This window comes from Sciurus vulgaris (genome assembly GCF_902686455.1).
Source record: "Sciurus vulgaris genome assembly, chromosome: 1".
Lineage (NCBI taxonomy): Eukaryota > Metazoa > Chordata > Mammalia > Rodentia > Sciuridae > Sciurus > Sciurus vulgaris.
Window position 1 is genome coordinate 80,387,666 of NC_136461.1, and position 20,339 is coordinate 80,408,004.

Consider the following 20,339-nt stretch of genomic DNA (forward strand, 5'->3'; position numbering starts at 1 on the left):
ACTTTAAGATAGTCATAATTAGTTCTACTGTCAAGATTTGTTCTAGTTTGTCTTTACATTATGTTCCTGTTAGCTGAGCATAATGTATTACAGATTATTTTTCATGCCACTTTTACAATTATGCTTAAATGGAATGTAATTATCTTCCTCATGGAGCTGTTCTCTCCTGAGGAATCACCGAGATGTCTAGGAAAAAGGAAGGGCTACTCTTTGTCACACTAGAAGAAAGCCACTTTAGTTACATGATCCTACTTTAGGAAATGTCTATTTTTAACTATAACCTAGGACGACGATCAATAAATAAAAACTTCATTGCTAAATTTACTGCAGATGGTAACAATACATCAATATAACCTAATGTCTATTGCTAAGTAATTGACTTCGATTTGTCTTCAGCACTTAAAAAAGCTCTGAAATTCTTACTTTAATTTCAACTTGCTCTTCCATTTCTTTAGTTTTTATTGTAGTGTATTCCTTTTCAAGCCTAAGAAGAAGAAAATAAAAAAAGTTAATTAAAGTTATGTTTTCATTCAAAAGTTTTGATAAAATTTTAAAATACATACTAACATAAAATAAAATGTTAGCTTTCCTTGGGCTGTAATTTGAGATCGTGATATGAGTAACATCATGAGAAAAGTTACATGGGTATTTACAAAGAATCACTTCAATCAGGGTCAGTGGCACATACCTATAATCCCAGTGGCTCAGAAGGGTCAGGAAGGAGGACTGCAAGTTCAAAGCCAGTCTCAGCAATTTAGAGAGACCCTAAGCAACTTAATGAGACCCTATCTCAAAATAAAAGATTGTTTAAAAAGGGCTGGAGATGTGACTCAGTGGTTAAACACTCCTGGGTTCAAACCCTGGTACAAAAATAAATAAATACACAAATAAACCAATAATTACTTTACAAATGACAAAAATTAGAGCCATATAAAAGTAAAGTTTAAAAAGTAAAGTACATAAAGCACGAACACAGAACTAAGTTGATAAATTCTACTTATCCCTAAACCTATGAAAGAACCAGCTATCAATTCCCCTCAAATTAAAAAACACCTGTACTGTTCAAAAAGTTCTAACAATAGCTCTGACTTAAAAATTTATGGTAAGGGAAAAGGAGCAATTCTTTTTTACAGAAGAATTCCAATTAAAAATGTAGAAGGGGGACTGGGGTTATAGCTCAGTGGTACAGCACTTGCCTAGCCATGTGAGGCCCTGTGTTTGATCCTCAGCACCACATGAAAATAAAGGCATTGTGTCTACAACTAAAATATATTTTTAAAAAATGTAGAAGGATTGAGGCAAATATAAAATTTGTCATTAGAATGTCACAATAATAACTGCCACAGGCAAGAAATACCAGTGGAGCAAAGTTTACACTTAGTCTTAAATTGTGTTTCTCAAAATATTTAGTAATTACTAAAGGAACATAGTAAATTCATGGTACAGAATCCTGGCAGACAGCACTTGAGCTAACTGATAAAGGTTAAAATCACAGTAATACAAACTGAGTATGGTTCCTTGTGAAGATGTACTAAGAAGGGCACAATGCCTCTGTGGGTTTCCTCCTAGTAATGCATACACCCCAAGTAAAAATATCATCAAACAAACCCGAATTGAAGGACTTCTACAAAACAAATGACAAGCTCTTTTCAGAAGTATTAAGGTTATGAAAGACAGGAAAAGAACTGTAATCCCAGCTACTTGGGAAGCTGAGGCAGCAGGATCCCAAGTTCGAGGCCAGTTTGGGCAACTTACAGAGACCCTTTCTCTAGAAAAAGACTAAAGAACTGTCACTGACTAAAGGAGAGTAAAGCATGACAAATACACCACTAAGGTATTTTACCAACTCTACTATAATTCTAAAATTATCTTTACAAAAATTTTATAGGCCAATATATAACTCATGGTGGTTCATGCCTGTAATCTCAGAAACTCAGGAGGCTAAATCAGAAGGATTGCAAGTTCAAGGCCAGCATCAGCAACTTAGCAAGACTCTGTCTCAAAATTTAAAAATTAGAAGATCCGAGGACGTAGTTCAGTGGTAAAGCAACCCCGGATTCAATCTTCATTTAAAAAATATATATATTTCCAAAAATTAATCCCATCAAATTAATTTTTTTTATCTGGCTCTCAAACAATTACTGCAAATATTAACCAGATAAGGAATCGAGTAATTTAAAGTGTTTCGAAGATCAAAATCTTCCTTAAAGGACAAAAACCTATTTACTTATTATATGCATCATTTTAGTTAGCTAACGGCAACTTGTTATAGGTTTTTACACTCATGCTGAGAAATAAAAATTTGCCTAAGGTCACACACCCTTGACTGCTACAACTCTATGTCTCTCATTAAAGGAATATTTTACTGAAAAAGAATTTATAAAAGATTCCAGGAGATGCAAAACATTTTGAACAATTACTGCACTGTGGAAATAAGCATATAGCTTTGAAAACAACTACTTTGAAAGAGTTGATTGTTGTGTATCATGTGAAAATGTCATTGTTACTCAATCACCTAAAACAAAACACTATGAGTCATCACATAACCCTACTTCTCAATCCAGCCACCAAAATTGTTCAAACAATGCTTTCTCTATCCCCCCAAGCCCTTTTTATTTTTTGAGATAGGGTCTAAGTGTCAAGGCTACTCTCCAAACTTGCAACCCGCCTGCCATAGCCTCCCAAATTGCTGGGATTATAGGCATGAGCCAGCATGCCCAGTTTAGCTGAGAATTTCCTTGTTTTAGATGAGTTTCACAGTTTTGAGGAGCTGGTTAGGTATATGTGGAATATTTCTTGTCCTTTTCTTCATGACTACACTGGGGTTATGGGACTTTGGGAAGACTACAAACTAAATGCCATTTTTATCACATGTTAAAAGGGAACAAACTCTCAACAGACTATCAATATTGATATTGACCTGGATCAGCTGACTGAGGTGATGCCTTTCAGGTTTCTCCACTGTGAAGTTACTTTGTTTCCCCTTCACTAAGAATGTTTTTCAGGGCTTCATTGTAGCGTGCCTAAATTATTAACATAACTGTTCTTTAGTCTTTTCTGCACACTACCACCCAAGTGGTCCTTTTAAAATGTGGATTTGGATTGTGCCACTAGTGGAGTTACACTATTTCAGACTATCCATTAGTTCATACTAAATTTCAAAGATTTACAAAAAACAATCAGAGGTTACAAAACATAATCAGAAAGATCCCACATAAACAACCTAATGATGTATTTCAAGTCCCCTGAAAAACAAGAATCGGGTCTAGAGCTGAAGCTCAGTGGCAAAGCACTTGCCTAGCATGTGTGAAGCACTGGGTTCGATTCTTAGCACTGCATTAGAAAAATAAAATAAAGTCATGCTGTCCATCTACAACTACAACAACAAACAAACAAACAAACAACAACAACAACAAAAAATCAGTTTCAAAACCAGCAGAAGGAAGGAAATAATTAAGATCAGAGCCAAAATCAATGAACTTGAGAATAAAAAAAAAAAAAAAATACAAAGGATCAATGAAACAAAGAGTTAATTCTTTGATAAGACAAAGAAGATTAATAAACATTAAGCCAAATTAACCAAAAGAAAAAAAAAGAGAAGATCCAAATTAATAAAATTAGAAATGAAAAAGGAGAAATCATAGACACCAGAGAAATCCAAAGGATCATTAGGGATTATTTTGAAAACTTAACTCCAAAAAACTGGAACACCTGGATACAATTCTGGACACATATGACCTGGAAAAACTGAATCAAGAAGACATGGAAAACATAAACAGATGAGAAACTAGCAATGAGATATAAGCAGTAATAAAAAGCCTTCCATGAAGAATTCTCAAGCTGAATTCTACCAGACTGGTAACGAACAACTAATGTCAACTCCTCAAGTTACTCCATGAAATAGGAATGGAACACTTCCAAATTCATTCTATGAGGCTAGTATCTCATACCAAAACCAGATTAAGGACATATCAAGGATGGAAATGTTCAGACCAATATCCTGATGAACTTAGATGCAAAAATCCTTAATAAAATTGTATTCAACAACATATTAAAAGTACCGTAAATCAAGATCCAGTTGGTTTTATTCAGGGTTGTAAGGATGGTTTAACATATGCAAATCAATAAATGTAATTCATCACTAAAACAGAAGGACAAAAAAATCACAGTCATCTCAACAGGTGCAGAGAAAGTCTTTGACAAAATGCAGTGCCTCTACATTAAAAACACTAAAAAAACTGTGCACAGAAAGAACTTACCTCAATATCATAAAGGGTGTATACAAAAAACCCAAATATAACATCACAGTGAATGGGGGAAACCTGAAAGCATTCCCTTTAAAATCCTGAAAAACACAAGGATGTCCACTCTCACATCTTCAACTTAATATAGTACTAGAAATTCCAGCAAGACCAATCAGGCAAGAGAAGAAAACAAAAGATATATATATATAGGAAAAGAAGAGGTCAAATGATCAGCATTCACAGATGATATGATCCTGTACTTAGGAAATCCAAAAATCTCTAAACTTTTAGAGCTAATACACGAATTCAGCAAAGCAGCAAGTTACAAAATCAACATACAGAAACAGACAGCTTTTCTATACACCAATAATGACTTGATGAGAAAGAAAGTAGGAAAACAATCTCATTTACAGTAGCCTCAAAAACAAACAAAAACCCCTCGGACTAAATCTAAACAAAGGAGTGAAAGACCTCCACAGTGAAAACTATAGAACAATGAAGAAAGAAAATGAAGAAGACACAAAAAGATAGAAATATTTTCTGGTTTTGGATAGGCACAATTAAGTATTGTTAAAATGACCATGCTACCAAAAGCAATATAGAGATTCAATGCAATTCCCACCAATATATCAATGATGTTCTTCACAGACCTAGAAAAAACAGTTCTAAAATCATTTGGAAGAATAAAAGATTCAGAATAACCAAAGCAAATTTCAGCCAAAAACATAAAAAAAGCAGTGTTGGAGGCATCACAACACCTGATTTCAAATTACTCTAGAGAACTATAGTAACAAAAACTGCATGATACGAGAATGAAAACACACACACAGACCTAGGAACATAGTAAAAGACACAAAAACAACCTCATACAGATAAAGTTATCTGATCCTTGACAAAGGTGCCAAAAACATACACTGGAGAAAAAGATAGAATTGTTAACAAATGGTGCAGGGAAAACTGGTTATCCATAAGGAGAAAACGAGAACAGACCCTTATCTCTGACCCTTCACAAAAGTCAGCTTGAGGGCTGGAGCTGTACCTCAATGACAGAGTGCTTTCCTAGCATGCATGAGGCACTGGGTCCAATCCTCAGCACCACATAAAAATAAATAAATAAAATAAAGTATTGTGTCCATCTATATAATTTATAAAAAATTATATATTTTTTAAAAAGCCAGCTTGAAATGGATCAAAGATCTAAGATATGGACCAGAAACTATGCAACTTCTAGAAGAAAATGTAGGGTCAACACTCCCAATATATACCCACAAGCAACAACTTTTTTTTTTGTTTTTTTAAATCAGAATATACTAATCTATATGCATTAAAAAGACCACTGGAAGCAGACAAAGAGAATGATGCACAACAAAGTTAACCATAAAGCAAACTTCCAACTTCCTTTCTACTCTACGAGAATGTTAACACAGTCACTTAAGAAATCAGACAGGTCTCACTATGTTTCCCAGTCTGGCCCTGAAATCTGAGGCTCAAGGGATACTCCTACTTCAGTCTCCCAAGAGGCTGGAACTACAGGAACTGCCACTTCCCCTGGAAAGAAATTCATTTAGTTTTAAATTTATTTTTATTGTAAACAAATGGGATACATGTTGTTTCTGTTTGTACATGGAGTAACAGCATACCATTTGCGTAATCATACATTTACATAGGGTAACGATGTTTGATTCATTCTGTTATTTTTTCCTCCCCCCAACCCCTCCCACTCCTCTTTTCCCTCTATACAGTCCTTCCTTCCGCCATTCTTGCCCCACTCCCACCCCCTATATTATGTGTCATCATCCGCTTATCAGCAAGATCACTCGTCCATTGATTTCTTGAGATTGGCTTATCTCACTTAGCATGATATTCTCCAATTTCATCCATTTGCCTGCAAATGCCATAATTTTATTACTCTTCATAGCTGAGTAATATTCCATTGTGTATATATACCACAGTTTCTTTATCCATTCATCAATTGAAGGACACCTAGGTTGGTTCCACAGTCTGGCAATTGGGAATTGAGCAGCTATGAACATTGATGTGGCTGTATCTCTGTAGTATGCTGATTTTAAGTCCTTTGGGTATAGGCCAAGGAGTGGGATAGCTGGGTCAAATGGTGGTTCCATTCCAAGTTTTCTGAGGAATCTCCACACTGCTTTCCAGAGTGGCTGCACTAATTTGCAGCCCCACCAGCAATGTATGAGTGGACCTTTTTCCCCACATCCTCGCCAACACCTATTGTTGCTTGTGTTCTTGATAATCGCCATTCTAATTGGGGTGGCATGGAATCTTAGGGTGGTTTTGATTTGTATTTCTCTTATTACTAGAGATGGTGAACATTTTTTCATATATCTGTTGATTGCTTGCACATCTTCTTCTGTGAAGTGTCTGTTCATATCCTTAGCCCATTTGTTGATTGGATTATTTGTATTCTTGGTGTAGAGGTTTTTGAATTCTTTATATTCTGGAAATTAGCGCTCTTTCTGAAGTATGAGTGGCAAAGATTTTCTCCCACTCTATAGGCTCTCTCTTCACATTACTGATAAAGTTTCCTTTGCTGAGAGAAAGCTATTTAGTTTGAATCTATCCCAGTTACTGATTCTTGCTTTTATTTCTTGTGCTATGGGAGTCCTGTTAAGGAAGTCTGATCATAAGCCGACAAGTCAAAGATTTGGACTTACTTTTTCTTCTATAAGATGCAGGGTCTCTGGTCTGATTTGAAGGTCCTTGATTTACTGTGAGTTGATTTTTGTGCAGGGTGAGAGATAGGGGTTTAGTTTCATTCTGTTGCATATGGATTTCCAGTTTTCCCAGCACCATTTGTTCAAGAGGCTATCTTTTCTGCATTGCATATTTTTGGCACATTTGTCTAATATGAGAAAATTGTATTTATTTGGGTTTGTGTCTGTGTCCTCTATTCTGTACCATTGATCTACCTTTCTATTTTGGTGCCAATACCATGCCGTTTTTGTTACTATTGCTTTGTAGTATAGTTGAAGTTCTGGTATTGCGATACCCCGTTTCATTCTTCCTGCTAAGGATTGCTTTAGCTATTCTGGGTTTCTTATTCTTCCAGATGAATTTCATGATTGCTTTCTCTACTTCTGTGAGATACATCATTGGGATTTTAATTGGGATTGCATTGAATCTGTATAGCACTTTTGGTAGTATGGCCATTTTGACAATATTAGTTCTGCCTATCCAGGAACATGGGAGATCTTTCCATCTTCTAAGGTCTTCCTCAATTTCTTTCTTCAATGTTTTGTAGTTTTCATTGTAGAGATCTTTCACCTCTTTTATTAGATTGATTCCCAAGTTTTTTATTTTTTTTGAGGCTATTGCAAATGGGGTTGTTTTCCTCATTTCCCTTTCAGATGTTTAATCGCTTGCATATAAAAATGCTTTAGATTTATGTGTGTTGATTTTATAGCCTGCTATTTTGCTGAATTCATTGATGAGGTCTAGAAGTTTTCTGGAGGAGGTTTTTGGATCCTCTAAATACAGAATTATGTCATCAGCAAATACTGACAGCTTAAGTTCCTCTTTTCCTATTTGTATCCCTTTAATTTCTTTAGTCTATCTTAATTGCTCTGGCTAGAGTTTCAAGGACGATGTTGAATAAAAGTGGTGAAAGAGGACATCCCTGTCTTGTTCCCATTTTTAAAGGGAATGGTTTCAGTTTTTCTCCATTTAGAATGATGTTGGCCATGGGCTTAGCATACATAGCCTTTACAATGTTCAGGTATGTTCCTACTATCCCTATTTTTTCTAGTGTTTTGAGCATGAAGTGGTGTTGTATTTTGTCGAACGCTTTTTCTGAGTCAATTGAAATAACCATATGGTTCTTATCCTTAAGTCTACTGACATGATGGATTACGTTAACTGATTTACGGATGTTAAACCATCCTTGCATTCCAGGGATGAACCCCACTTGATTGTGGTGCACGATTTTCTTAATATGTTTTTGTATATTGTTTGCCAATTTTTGTTGAGGATCTTTGCATCTATATTCATCAAGGATATTGGTCTGAAATTTTCTTTCCTTGATGTGTCTTTTCCTGGTTTGGGTATGAGGGTGATATTAGCTTCATAGAATGAGTTTGGTAGGGTACCCTCCTATTCTATTTCCTGGAATACTTTGAGAAGTATTGGAATGAGTTCTTCTTTGAAGGTCTTGTAGAACTCGGCACCACAATCAAGTGGATTTATCCCAGGGATGCAAGCTTGGTTCAACATCCGGAAATCAATAAATATAATTCACCATATCAACAGACTTAAACTCAAGAATCACATGATTATTTTGATAGATGCAGAAAAAGCAATTGATAAAATACAGCATTCCTTCATGCTCAAAACACTGGAAAAAATAGGGATAGTGGGAACATTCCTTAACATTGTAAAGGCCATCTATGCTAAGCCCATGGCCAATATCATTCTAAATGGTGAAAAAGTGAAAGCATTCCCCCTAAAAACTGAAACAAGGCAGGGATGCCCTCTTTCACCACTTCTATTCAACACTGTCTTCAAAACTCTAGCCAGAGCAATTAAGACAGACCAAAGAAATTAAAGGGATATGAATAGGAAAAGAAGAACTCAAACTATCCCTATTTGCTGATGACATGATTACATATGTAGAGAAACCAGAAAATTCCACCAGAAAACTTTTTGAACTCAAGTGAATTCAGTAAAGTAGCAGGATATAAGATTAATGCTCATATATCCAATGCATTTTAATACAGAAGTGATGAATCTTCAGAAAGATAAGTTAGGAAAACTACCTCATTCACACTAGCTTCGAAAAAAATAAAATACTTGGGAATCCATCTAACAAAAGAGGTGAAAGACCTCTACAATGAGAACTACAGAACACTAAAGAAAGAAATTAAAGAAAACCTTAGAAGATGGAAAGATCTCCCATGTTCCTGGATAGGCAGAACTAATATTGTCAAAATGGCCATACTACCTAAAGTGCTATACAGACTCAATGCAATTGCAATTAAAATCCCAATGACGTACCTTACAGAAATAGAGCAAGCAGTCATGAAATTCATCTGGAAGAATAAGAAACCCAGAATAGCTAAAGCAATCCTTAGCAGGAAGAATGAAACAGGGGGTATCGCAATACCAGAACTTCAACTATACTACAAAGCAATAGTAACAAAAACGGCATGGTATTGGCACCAAAATAGACAGGTATAGCAATGGTACAGAATAGAAGACAGGGACACAAACCCAAATAAATACAATTTTCTCATACTAGACAAAGGTGCCAAAAATATGCAATGGAGAAAAGATAGCCTCTTCAACAAATGGTGCTGGGAAAACTGGAAATCCATATGTAACAGAATGAAACTAAACCCCTATCTCTCACCCTGCACAAAAATCAACCCACAATGGATCAAGGACCTCGGAATCAGACCAGAGACCCTGCATCTTATAGAAGAAAAAGTAGGTCCAAATCTTTACCTTGTTGGCTTAGGATCAGACTTCCTTAACAGGACTCCCATAGCACAAGAAATAAAAGCAAGAATCAACAACTGGGATAGATTCAAACTAAATAGCTTTCTCTCAGCAAAGGAAACCATCAGCAATGCGAAGAGAGAGCCTACAGAGTGGGAAAATATCTTTGCCACTCATACTTCAGATAGAGCGCTAATTTCCAGAATCTATAAAGAACTCAAAAAACTCTACACCAAGAATACAAATAACCCAATCAACAAATGGGCTAAGGATACGAACAGACACTTCACAGAAGATGTACAAGCAGTCAATAAACATATGAAAAAATGTTCACCATCTCTAGTAATAAGAGAAATGCAAATCAGAACCACCCTAAGATTCCATCTCACCCCAATTAGAATGGTGATTATCAAGAATACAAGCAAAAATAGGTGTTGGCGAGGATGTGGGGAAAAAGGTACACTGGTACATTGCTGGTGGGGCTGCAAATTAGTGCAGCCACTCTGGAAAGCAGTGTGGAGATTCCTTAGAAAACTTGGAATGGACCCACTATTTGACCCAGCTATCCCACTCCTTGGCCTATACCCAAAGGACTTAAAATCAGCATACTACAGAGATACAGCCACATCAATGTTCATAGCTGCTCAATTCATAATAGCCAGATTGTGGAACCAACCTAGATGCCCCTCAATTGATGAATCGATAAAGAAACTGGGATATGTATATATATATACACACACACACAGACATCGTGGAATATTACTCAGCCATAAAGAATAATAAAGTTTTGGCATTTGCAGGCAAATGGATGCAGTTGGAGAATATCATGCTAAGTGAGATAAGCCAATCTCAAAAAACCAAAGGACAAATGATCTCACTGATAAGCAGATGATGACACATATAGGGGGTGGGAAGGGGGAAGAATGGAGAAAGAGGGACTCTATAGAGGGATAAGAGGGGTGGGAGGGGTCAGGGGAGAGAGAAAAGAATAACAGAATGAATCAAAAACTATTACCCTAAGTAAATGTATGATTACACAAATGGTATGCCTCTACTTCTTGTATAAACAGAGAAACAACATGTATCCCATTTGTTTACAATAAAAATGAATTAAAAAAAAATACAAACGAGAGGACTGGGGATATAGCTCAGTTGGTTAGAGTGCTTGCCTTGCGTGCACAATACCCAGCACCAAAAACCAAACAAACAAAAAAAGAATACAAACAAGAAAAAAAAATCTGGAGAGGATGGGGAAAAAAAGAAACACTTTTTATACTGTCAGTGGGATTGTAAATTAGTATAACCACTATGGAAATCAGTATAAAAGTTCCTCAAAAGACTAGGAATCGAACCACATATAACCCAGCTATACCATGTCTCAGTGTTTATCTAAAACAATTGAAGTCAGCATACTACAGTGATACATGCATACCCATCTTAATAACAGCACAATTCACAATAGCCAAACTATGGAACCAGCCTAGATGTCTGTCAATGGATAAGAAAACATGGTATATATACACAATGGAGTTTTATTCAGCCATAAAGAATGAAACTCTGTCATTTGCAGGAAAATGAATGGAACTTGAGAATATTATGTTAAGTGAAATAAGCCAAACTCAGAAAGTCAAGGGTTGTATGTTTTTCTCTCATATATGGAAGCTAGAGAGGAAAAGAAGAATAAAGGTGTGGGGAGGCCTCAAAAAAATTGAAGGAAGATGGTACAGTCAAGGAAAGAGACCGGGGGAGGGAAGAAGGAAGAGAAAGGAGGAATAATGGGAAATCATACTGACCAAATTATACTGTTATATCATGTAAGTGTAAAAATATGTAACAATGAATCCCATGATTATGCATAATTATAATACATCAATGAAAATAGGGAAGAAAAATAAAATTAAAATTAAAAAGGATGTCACCCACTTATCATCCTCTGGTTTCTTTAACCAGACTGTCTTTCTCCAAACACGTATCACCATCTTACATGTAATTTTGTTTAATTTCTGCCTCACTATACAGAATGAAAGCTTTATAAGCAAATATAAAATTTCATTTCTGGAACCTAGAACAATGTCAGCACCAACTAGATACTCAAGAAGGTTTTTCTTGTTGTTTTTTCTCCTTCGTACTGGAGATTGAACCCATGGGCCCTTCACCACTGAACTACATACCAGAATTTTTTTTTCCTTTCATTTTTTTGCATTGTTTTGTTTTTGAAACAAGGTCTCACTAAGTTGCTGAGGCTGGCCTCTCATGTTGGTCTCTAATGTGTAATCTTCCTGCCTCCTCCCAAGTTGCTGGGATTACAGGTACGTGCCACCACACCCAGCTCAAGAGGTATTTCTTAAAAGAATGAATAAAAAGGAAAAATTCAAAAGGAGTAGTTTTCAAGAAGAGTAAAGGCGAGCACAAAGAGTTAAAAATGGTTGTAAGGCAGGATGTGTATAATTCAGTGGTAGAATACTTGCCTAGCATGTGGGAGGCCCTGGAGGGAGTCACAAGAGGAGAAGAAGAAATGTGATAGAACAACTAAATGCACTATAATCAATGGCAAAAGACATTTTTGGCACAACTAGGGAAATGTGAACTCAGATGGGGTATTCAGCAATATTACAGTATTATTATTAAGTGGTAAAGGAGATAAATACCTTTATTTTATAGCAATCAATATTAAAGCATTAGGGAATAAAGTGTTGATGATTTCTATAATTTACTTTGAAGTAGCTAAGAAAGAAAAAAGTAAATATGGCAAAATATTAACAACTGTTAAGTCTAGAAGATAAGCATTTGCATGTTTATTTTTCTATTTTTCTATATGCTTCTCAACTGAAAAAGTTTCATCAGTACAACCTAACTGGCAATTTAAAAATCTGAAACACTGTACCCTTTGGCCCCGCTGCTTTCCTTCTTGAAATACAGGCACAAAAATATACAAACCAGGATGTGCACTGGGCAGTGTTGTGGAGGCTCAAGAGGGGAAAGAAGATAAAAAGCCAAATGCATTTTGCTGGAGCCCAAGTGGGCATTAGAGAGGGGAACCCAGCATCATGTTCAAGGCCACAATCACAGCTCTCCTCTGGCAGTGTGAGGGAATGGGAAAGGGGAGGCTGTCAGACATGAAATGCCTCCAAAAGCTGCGCCAGAGTCAGTTCCAGGGAGGACAGAGAGACGGTGGTTGAGGTGCTCCGATTCTCTCTCTCTCTGTCTCTCTCTTTTAACCAGTGCTGGTGGATGAATGCAGTTTATTTCTCTTGTAAATAAATAAATTTAAGCAGAGTCTGGTTAAAAAAAAAGTTTCTCAATTGGAAAAAAAGTCAGATAAAATATGATCTAAAGCTAATGAGTAAAAACTATTCTTTTCCTCACAGTTAAGCTTCATAAAAGAATGGAATAATACACTGAGGAAGGTTTTTTTTAACTTATAAATCAGAACTTAAATTTACCTTCTTAGACTGAAGAAAGTAAAACTGAAAGAAAAGGGGTTAAAGAGAAAAGACAAAGAATAATTAATGGGACAAGAGCCTGAAAAAGATGGGAATGAATATGAGCCTGTATTCTGAATCAACATCATAATGGAATAAAATAATGTATTTTGAAAAAGGAAGAAAGGAATATAGCTAAGTCTATCAGGGAAATGACAAATTTTGATAATAGTGGTTAATTAATTAACAGTAAGGGAATTAACTAAGGGTATGCAGTGGGATGGGAACGTGGGAAGAATAGTAAAGTATGAAATAACTACTGTGGTGAATAGGAAAATTAAAGTCAATATAAATATGCATGTAGGAACAGTGGAAACAGTTGTCACAATCAAACTACACAATAATATTTGGCTATTTGAATACAGACTACAATAAGGGTAAAGGAGGTATACTTATTCAGGTAAGAGACTACTGAACATTAGACGGTGATCTTGATAAAGCAGAAAAGGGATTGTGAGTAAGGGAGTGAAAGAACTAGAGGGTCAGAAGTTTGGTAAGTAAACAGGATAGCTAGAATTTTAGAAATGGACTATACAGATGATAAGTTCTAAAAAGAGGTTCAGTTACCAGGAAGATTAAGAGTCTCATTCTTAAGTTTTCCTCTTTTATCTTCAGATGGGACCTTGCTCTATTACAACGGTTGGCCTGAACTCCTGGGATCCAGTGATTATCCTGCCTCAGTCTCCAGAGTAGCTGGAACTATAGGTACACACCATAGCGCTCAGCTGAAACCTCATTCTTTATCATATTTTTAAAGTAAAATAATCTTTTTGACTAGTGTGATTTAAATGTAGTTTTACCAAGAGGCAAAAATCAAGGTGACTCCTTAAGTTATTATCTGTTATAGAACAAAGCAGCCTTTTGGTCTATTTCTCAGTATGATAGTGGTTATTAAAAATGTCACAGGTAATTTCAAATTTTTTAAAAAGAGTTGAAACTCAAGAATTGGCTTGCTTTTGTCAATTAGAAATAACTAAGAAATATTATTCTCACTCATATTCTAATTAACTTTCTGGAGTTAATTAAGGGAGTTATGTTGTAAATGATAATATAATTTCATGTTGCAGCAGAAAAGATAATAACTGCTAGCATATGATGCTACTATTATTTTTATTGGTTCTTTTTAGTTATATATAACAGTAGAATCCATTTGACATAATTATACAAACATGGAATATATCTTATTCTAATTCAGACCCCAGCACTCTCCTTCCCCTTCCCTAGTTTAAAGCATTTTATACCATAAAAACTATAGTGTCAAGAATGCCTACTAGGCTGGGGTTGTAGCTCAGTGGTAAAGCACTTGCCCAGCATGCAGGAGGCACTGGGTTTGACCCTCAGCACTACATAAAAATAAAATAAAGATATTGTGTCCATCTACACCTAAAAAAATATATATAAAAGATGTACTCTTTAAGAAAAAAAATGAATGCCTACTATGACCTCAGGTTAAAAATCACTTAAGTACTGGAAGCTGGAAGAATAGCAGCTATAATTCTTAATTAATACTTACCCTATGTGTATTAAAACAAAACCAAAATGATCCAAGAATGTTTATCTTAAACTTTTATAAAATACGTACCAAAAAAATTACAGGTAACATATAACACATAAAATTTTAAATTTTCAATTCATCATCTATCTTGCTGGCTATGCTACTCATGGACTTAAGTGACACTCCAGTCAAAATGAGAAGAAAAGAGTATCAATAAATGGAACCACACCACTGAAGTGGTTTTAAAATAACTGCACAATGGGATGGGGTGCAGTTCAGTGGTAGAGTACATACTTAGAACATACAAGGCCATGGGTTCAATCCCCATGAGCAAAATAGTAACAGTAAATATTAATAATAGCAGCACATTAACATATATACATGTACTACGTTCATAACTCCAGTCAATATGGAAAGGAAACCAGGAGTTCAAAGGTAGTACAAGTGGTCATATAATCAACTATTAAAAGTAGTGTGAGATTCCAACATTAACTTTGATATTGAAGCCATTAGGGCTGGGGATACAGCTCAGTTGGTAGAGTGCTTCCTAGCACGCACAAGACCCTGGGTTCAATCCCCAGCACCACCATAATACCAATTAAAACTGTAAAGTTCTATAGCCTAAGGAGGAAAAATGTAGTTATCACTAGCATGTTTTGTCATTTTCATTAAATTTCCTATATTCCTCAACAAACCCCTATAAATAAAATGGAAAATATAAAATACTTACTTTTTCATTTTTTTTGAGTTGTATTTGACTTGGTAAGCTGCTTGGATTAATTTATCTGGACTACCATCAAACTGATGTGGAATGACCTTCTGAAAGTGCTAAAATATAGTAAAAGAAAAACCACTAAGTGCCATTTATTATTGTTTAATAGTAAAATCTAAAGACATACAAGAAATCATGAACTGACTTACCTGTAACATTCCTTCCATGTCAAGTTGCATTAATTCTGCCTGATTCATTTGAAGAAGTGCTAATCCTACTCGAAACACTATTTCTAAACCCTGGTGAAATAAATTAAATAAAGTCAAATTTGTTTTAACATTTTCATCAACAAAAACTACATCAAAATAATATTAAACTAAATATTCAGTGTTCTAAACTAGGGACTAGCCAACTCTGTTAAGAGTCAGACAGCAAATACTTGAGACTTGGTGGGCCTCTACCATACTATTCAACTCTGCCACTGTAGCCCGAAAGCAGACATAGACAACACATAAATGAGCAGGACTGCATTCCCAGACAACTTTACTTACAAAAACAGGTGACAACAGATCAGTGGGTGAACCAGAGTTTGCCAACTCCAATCCAAACCAATTTTGATAGGTAATACAAATTGATCTTGCCAAGATGTAACTAATACAATTAAATTTGGGTTCAGGGGCTGAGGATATAGCTCAGTTCATAGAGTGTTTGCCTGTCAAGCACAAGGCCCTGGGTTCAATCCCCAGCATGGCAAAAAAAAAAAAAAAAAAAAAAAAAAAAAAAAAAAAAAAAAAAAAAAAAAAAAAAATTGGGTCCAGAGAATAAAAGACAAAGGATCATTACACGTCATTCACACTTAAAAGACAATCTGCAATGTGTTCACAGAATATAAGAAAATTATACTAATTATTCCTTACTATTGTTTGGACAATAGATACACTGCGATAATATTATGGCAGATTTTACCTCTCACTAATTCTCCATGTATCAGTCAGGAAATGATAGACAAGTTTGAGAGTTAGATTCTACAATTTATTTGCCTTGTCTGAACCTGGTTACTATACATGTATGTGTGGGTCTATAAACAAGCTACTTTTTTTTTTTTTTTTGGGTACTGTGGGATTTAACCCAGAGGTACTTAGCCACTTAGCCACATCCCCAGTCCTCTGTTTTTGTTTTTGTTTTAATTTTTTATTTTGAGACAGGGCCTCTCTAAGTTGCTTAGGGCCTCACAAAGTTGCTGAGGCTGGCCTTCAACTTGTGATCTTCTGCCTCAGCCTCCCAAGTCACTGGGATTACCAGTTTTGCAATACCATGCCAAGTTTAGACAGACAAGCTACTTTAACCTTTCTCTGTTTCTTCAGCTATCATCTAACAAAAGGGGATAGTACAGCATCCACCTGATAGGGCTGTTACATGGTTTAAATGAGATTATCCACAGAAGTAGTTTAGCATGGAACACGTAAGTTCCCTTACTGCTCCCCTCACTGCCCTGCTCTAATTAACCCAATGATCCCTTTGCTCAGCTCTTGCTTCTAGTCTGCCCATTAGCTTACCTCAGACATAAAGATATCAAATATCCTTGTTGCAATTGGTAATGGAAAAGTTGTAAGAAAGATAGTCAGAAACCAGGATGATGCATACATAGAGGTATGAAAACTCTGAGACTGAAAGTGTACAAAGAGCTCTGGAAGATGTTCCTAAAGAGAAGAAAACAACTAGTTATAACATAGTTAAATTGAGTGTTTTAAAAGTCAGATTATTATATACACTAGATTATACTAGTTTAGCCTACATACTAGATTACCTATACCAAACACAAAGATTAGGTCAAGCATAACATGGAAAAGCTGAGTTGCAGAAACTGACATATCCAGGATGATGGCTACTACCTGAGAAGGGATGAAGGGGAAAAGGATATAGAGTTGGAACTTTGCAGATATCCATAACATTTGACTTGTTAATAAGAAAACTGAATTATAGCCAAATTAATTTAAACCAAGTACCCATCCAACCATGAATACTGTTGAGTGTCCATATGATATAATGTTAATATTCATTAAAGCTTGTTGGTGAATACACAGTTGTCTTATATTTTCTATGCTTTTTTGTCAACTTGAATATTTAAAAAAAAAATTGGAAGCCAGGCATGGTGGTGCACGCCTGTAATCCCATCTACTTGGGAGCTGAGGCAGGAAGATTACAGTTTGAGGTTAACCTGGGCAATCCATGAGACCCTGTCTCAAAATAAAAAGTAAAAAGTACTAAGACTGTAGCTCAATGGTAGAATGCCCCTGCAGTCTACTTTTAAACTGTAGTCTAACTATCGATTAAAACACTTTTTTTTTAACTTTTTTTAATGCTTTCAACATTGATCTGAGATGTTACACAGATCAAGATGATAAAAAACATAAAACTGCACTTTTACCTGAATCATGCATTCAAACTGGTACATACAAAGGCCCAATTCTGCCATACTTGGTTTAAAAAGTTCACGAAGTCTATAATCTTGCATTAATTTAACAAATACACAGAAAGCTTCTTCTTCTGGCATCTGCATTAGTAGACAAAAGTAACACAGGTTAATAATCTATGATGCACAAATAAATCAATTTATACTTAAACCAAGTATCCATCCAACCATAAACACTATTTAGAGAGGCCACACACAGCACCGTCAAGAGCAACAGACTAGTAAGAATCAGGATGTTCTAAGCTCTTGTTCTAAGAATAAAAAGAGAAATCTTTTAACCTCCAAGACCAATTGTCTCAAATTGCCTAATTCAATAATTCAACCAAAAATGTTCATTGAAGAGTTGGACACTTTTTTCTGAGGCTATATCAATGAACAAAAAAAACCCATAATCTCAGCTGAGTGTGGTGGTGCATGTCTGTAATCCCAGTGACTTGCAAGGTTGAGGCAATAGGACTTTAAGTTTGAGGCCAGCCTCAGCAACTTAGCAAGGCCCTGCCTTAAAATGAAAAGGGCTGGAGATATATAGTTCCATGGTTAAGTGCCCCTGGATTAAATCCCCAGTACTAAACGAAACCAAACAAACAAAGCAAAAAAACATGTAATATCTACTCTCAAGGAGCCTGAAATTTCTAGTAGGGGGAAACAGACAGCACATGGAATAAATTAATCCATACATTTGTCAAATGGTGATGAATGCTATGGAAATCAAGTAGGATGACAGGGAATGTTGAGGAGACACACTACTATTTATGTAGGACAGGAAAGTCCCTTGATAAGGAAACATTTGAGCAAAATGCTAAAGAAAGTGAGGGAACATCTGAGGTAAGAATATTCCTAGAAGACAGAAGAGTAGGAAAGTCCTGAGATGGAGTCAGGCCAGAATGCTCAAAGAACTGCAAACAGGAGACTACTAAATTAGAGGCCTAAGTTTAGTAGTAACTAAACTTCAAGTAGTAACTAGTTTACTAGTAAATAGACTTCCAGTTTAGTTACTACTTCAAGTTTAGTAAAGTCTATACAAGAAGTGCTTAGCAGATGCCAAATGAGAGAATGAGAAAATAATGTGATCAGATTAAACTTACATTGCTTTTTAAACAAACAAACAAACAAAAAAAAAAAAAAAAGGAGGACTGCATGTTCGAGGGCAGCCTGGGCAACTAAGCATGACCCTGTCTCAGTGGCAGAGAGCCACTGGATTCTATCCCAGAACAGCAAAACAGCAATGAAGTCGTCATTTTGAGTGCAGGTTAGATTATGAAAAAGAAATAACAACAAAGATTTTAGAGGCCACCATGTGATTTTTTTTTTAAGTGAAATGGAAAGCTTGAGAATTCTGAGGAGTTATATAACATAAATATTTAAAGAACTTATGAAATTAGTTTTCAAATTATCTGTAATTGGGGTTTAAAGGTATCAATTACACATTTTGATTGTAAATCACTAAGAAATAATATTGAAGAAATAATGAGTGTGAGTTCCATAAGGAGTTACAAAGACATTCAAAATATTTAGGCAGTAACATTATGCAAATGGTTAAGCCATCTTTCAAAAATAATAAAATTTGCTAATTCTCTCACTCATATTATACCAGTGTGTTTCAAAAAGAACAACCTAAAGAATCTCTTGGCATTCGTCTTACTGAAGATGTTGTAAATGACAATATATTTTTTCTGCCTTGACATAGCCATGGATAGGAACCAAGTTACCTTTGGTAAAACCCACACATACTTTCTTCCTTCCTGCTAACACAGTCACGATTCTGCCCTAGAGACCATTCCTATTCATCTTTTCAAGCTCTACAGCATCACTGATTCATGTCAATCACCATAAGAAGTCCAAGATCCCAGAACTTTTAATCCTATATAATTCATCTGTTCTCCTATTTGACCCCATTCCCAATTTTCTACCTATAACCTTAATCTCATTTCTAAATATTCTTCCCTTCCTTTAGCTAAAATTCTGGCTCTCCCCTAGGGTGGTTATTTTCTCTCCCACAGTACCAGAAAGAGCCAGGGCTAGGAGTTACTCCTTGAAACTCATAGCCATTGCCATTGCATTAACCTTCCCTGTTCTCTGAAACACATGCTAACAGATTTTACCCATTTAGGCTTTCCCCACCCCCACTCCAGCATCCACAGAGTTTTGGGCCACCTTCCCCCAACGACTTTGTCATTTTCATGAAGATTAATTCTCTGGCTTGGTGGATCTCTGTCTTGTATTCCTCCAATAAGCCTGATAAGCCTTTATAAGTTCAAGCTCTAGCACCATGGCAAGGGTTGAAATCTGTTTCTGAATTTAATAGAAATCTTATTTTCTCCACTATTAAAGTGTGACTTGGGCAAATTATTTAATCTCTCTGTTGCTCAGTTTCACCACCAATCAAATGGGTAAAATAATAGCACTTATTTCTTAGGATACCAATGAAGATTAATATAAAGTACTTAATTTATTGACCTTGTCAGGCTATACTACC

General features: G+C 35.7%; 1 protein-coding gene across 16 annotated transcripts in view; it reads right to left on the minus strand.

Moving 5' to 3' along the window:
• EVI5 (ecotropic viral integration site 5) overlaps nt 1-20,339 on the minus strand; it is a 263,393-nt gene that overhangs the window by 142,152 nt on the left and 100,902 nt on the right. For all 16 annotated transcript variants that reach the window (XM_079146326.1, XM_079146338.1, XM_079146331.1 and 13 more), the window contains 5 exons: nt 17,819-17,944; nt 16,947-17,090; nt 15,600-15,689; nt 15,409-15,506; nt 424-484 (listed from right to left, as the gene is read on the minus strand). In XM_079146326.1, coding sequence (XP_079002452.1) covers nt 424-484; nt 15,409-15,506; nt 15,600-15,689; nt 16,947-17,090; nt 17,819-17,944 — 519 coding nt within the window. The remainder of the gene's footprint in view (nt 1-423; nt 485-15,408; nt 15,507-15,599; nt 15,690-16,946; nt 17,091-17,818; nt 17,945-20,339) is intronic.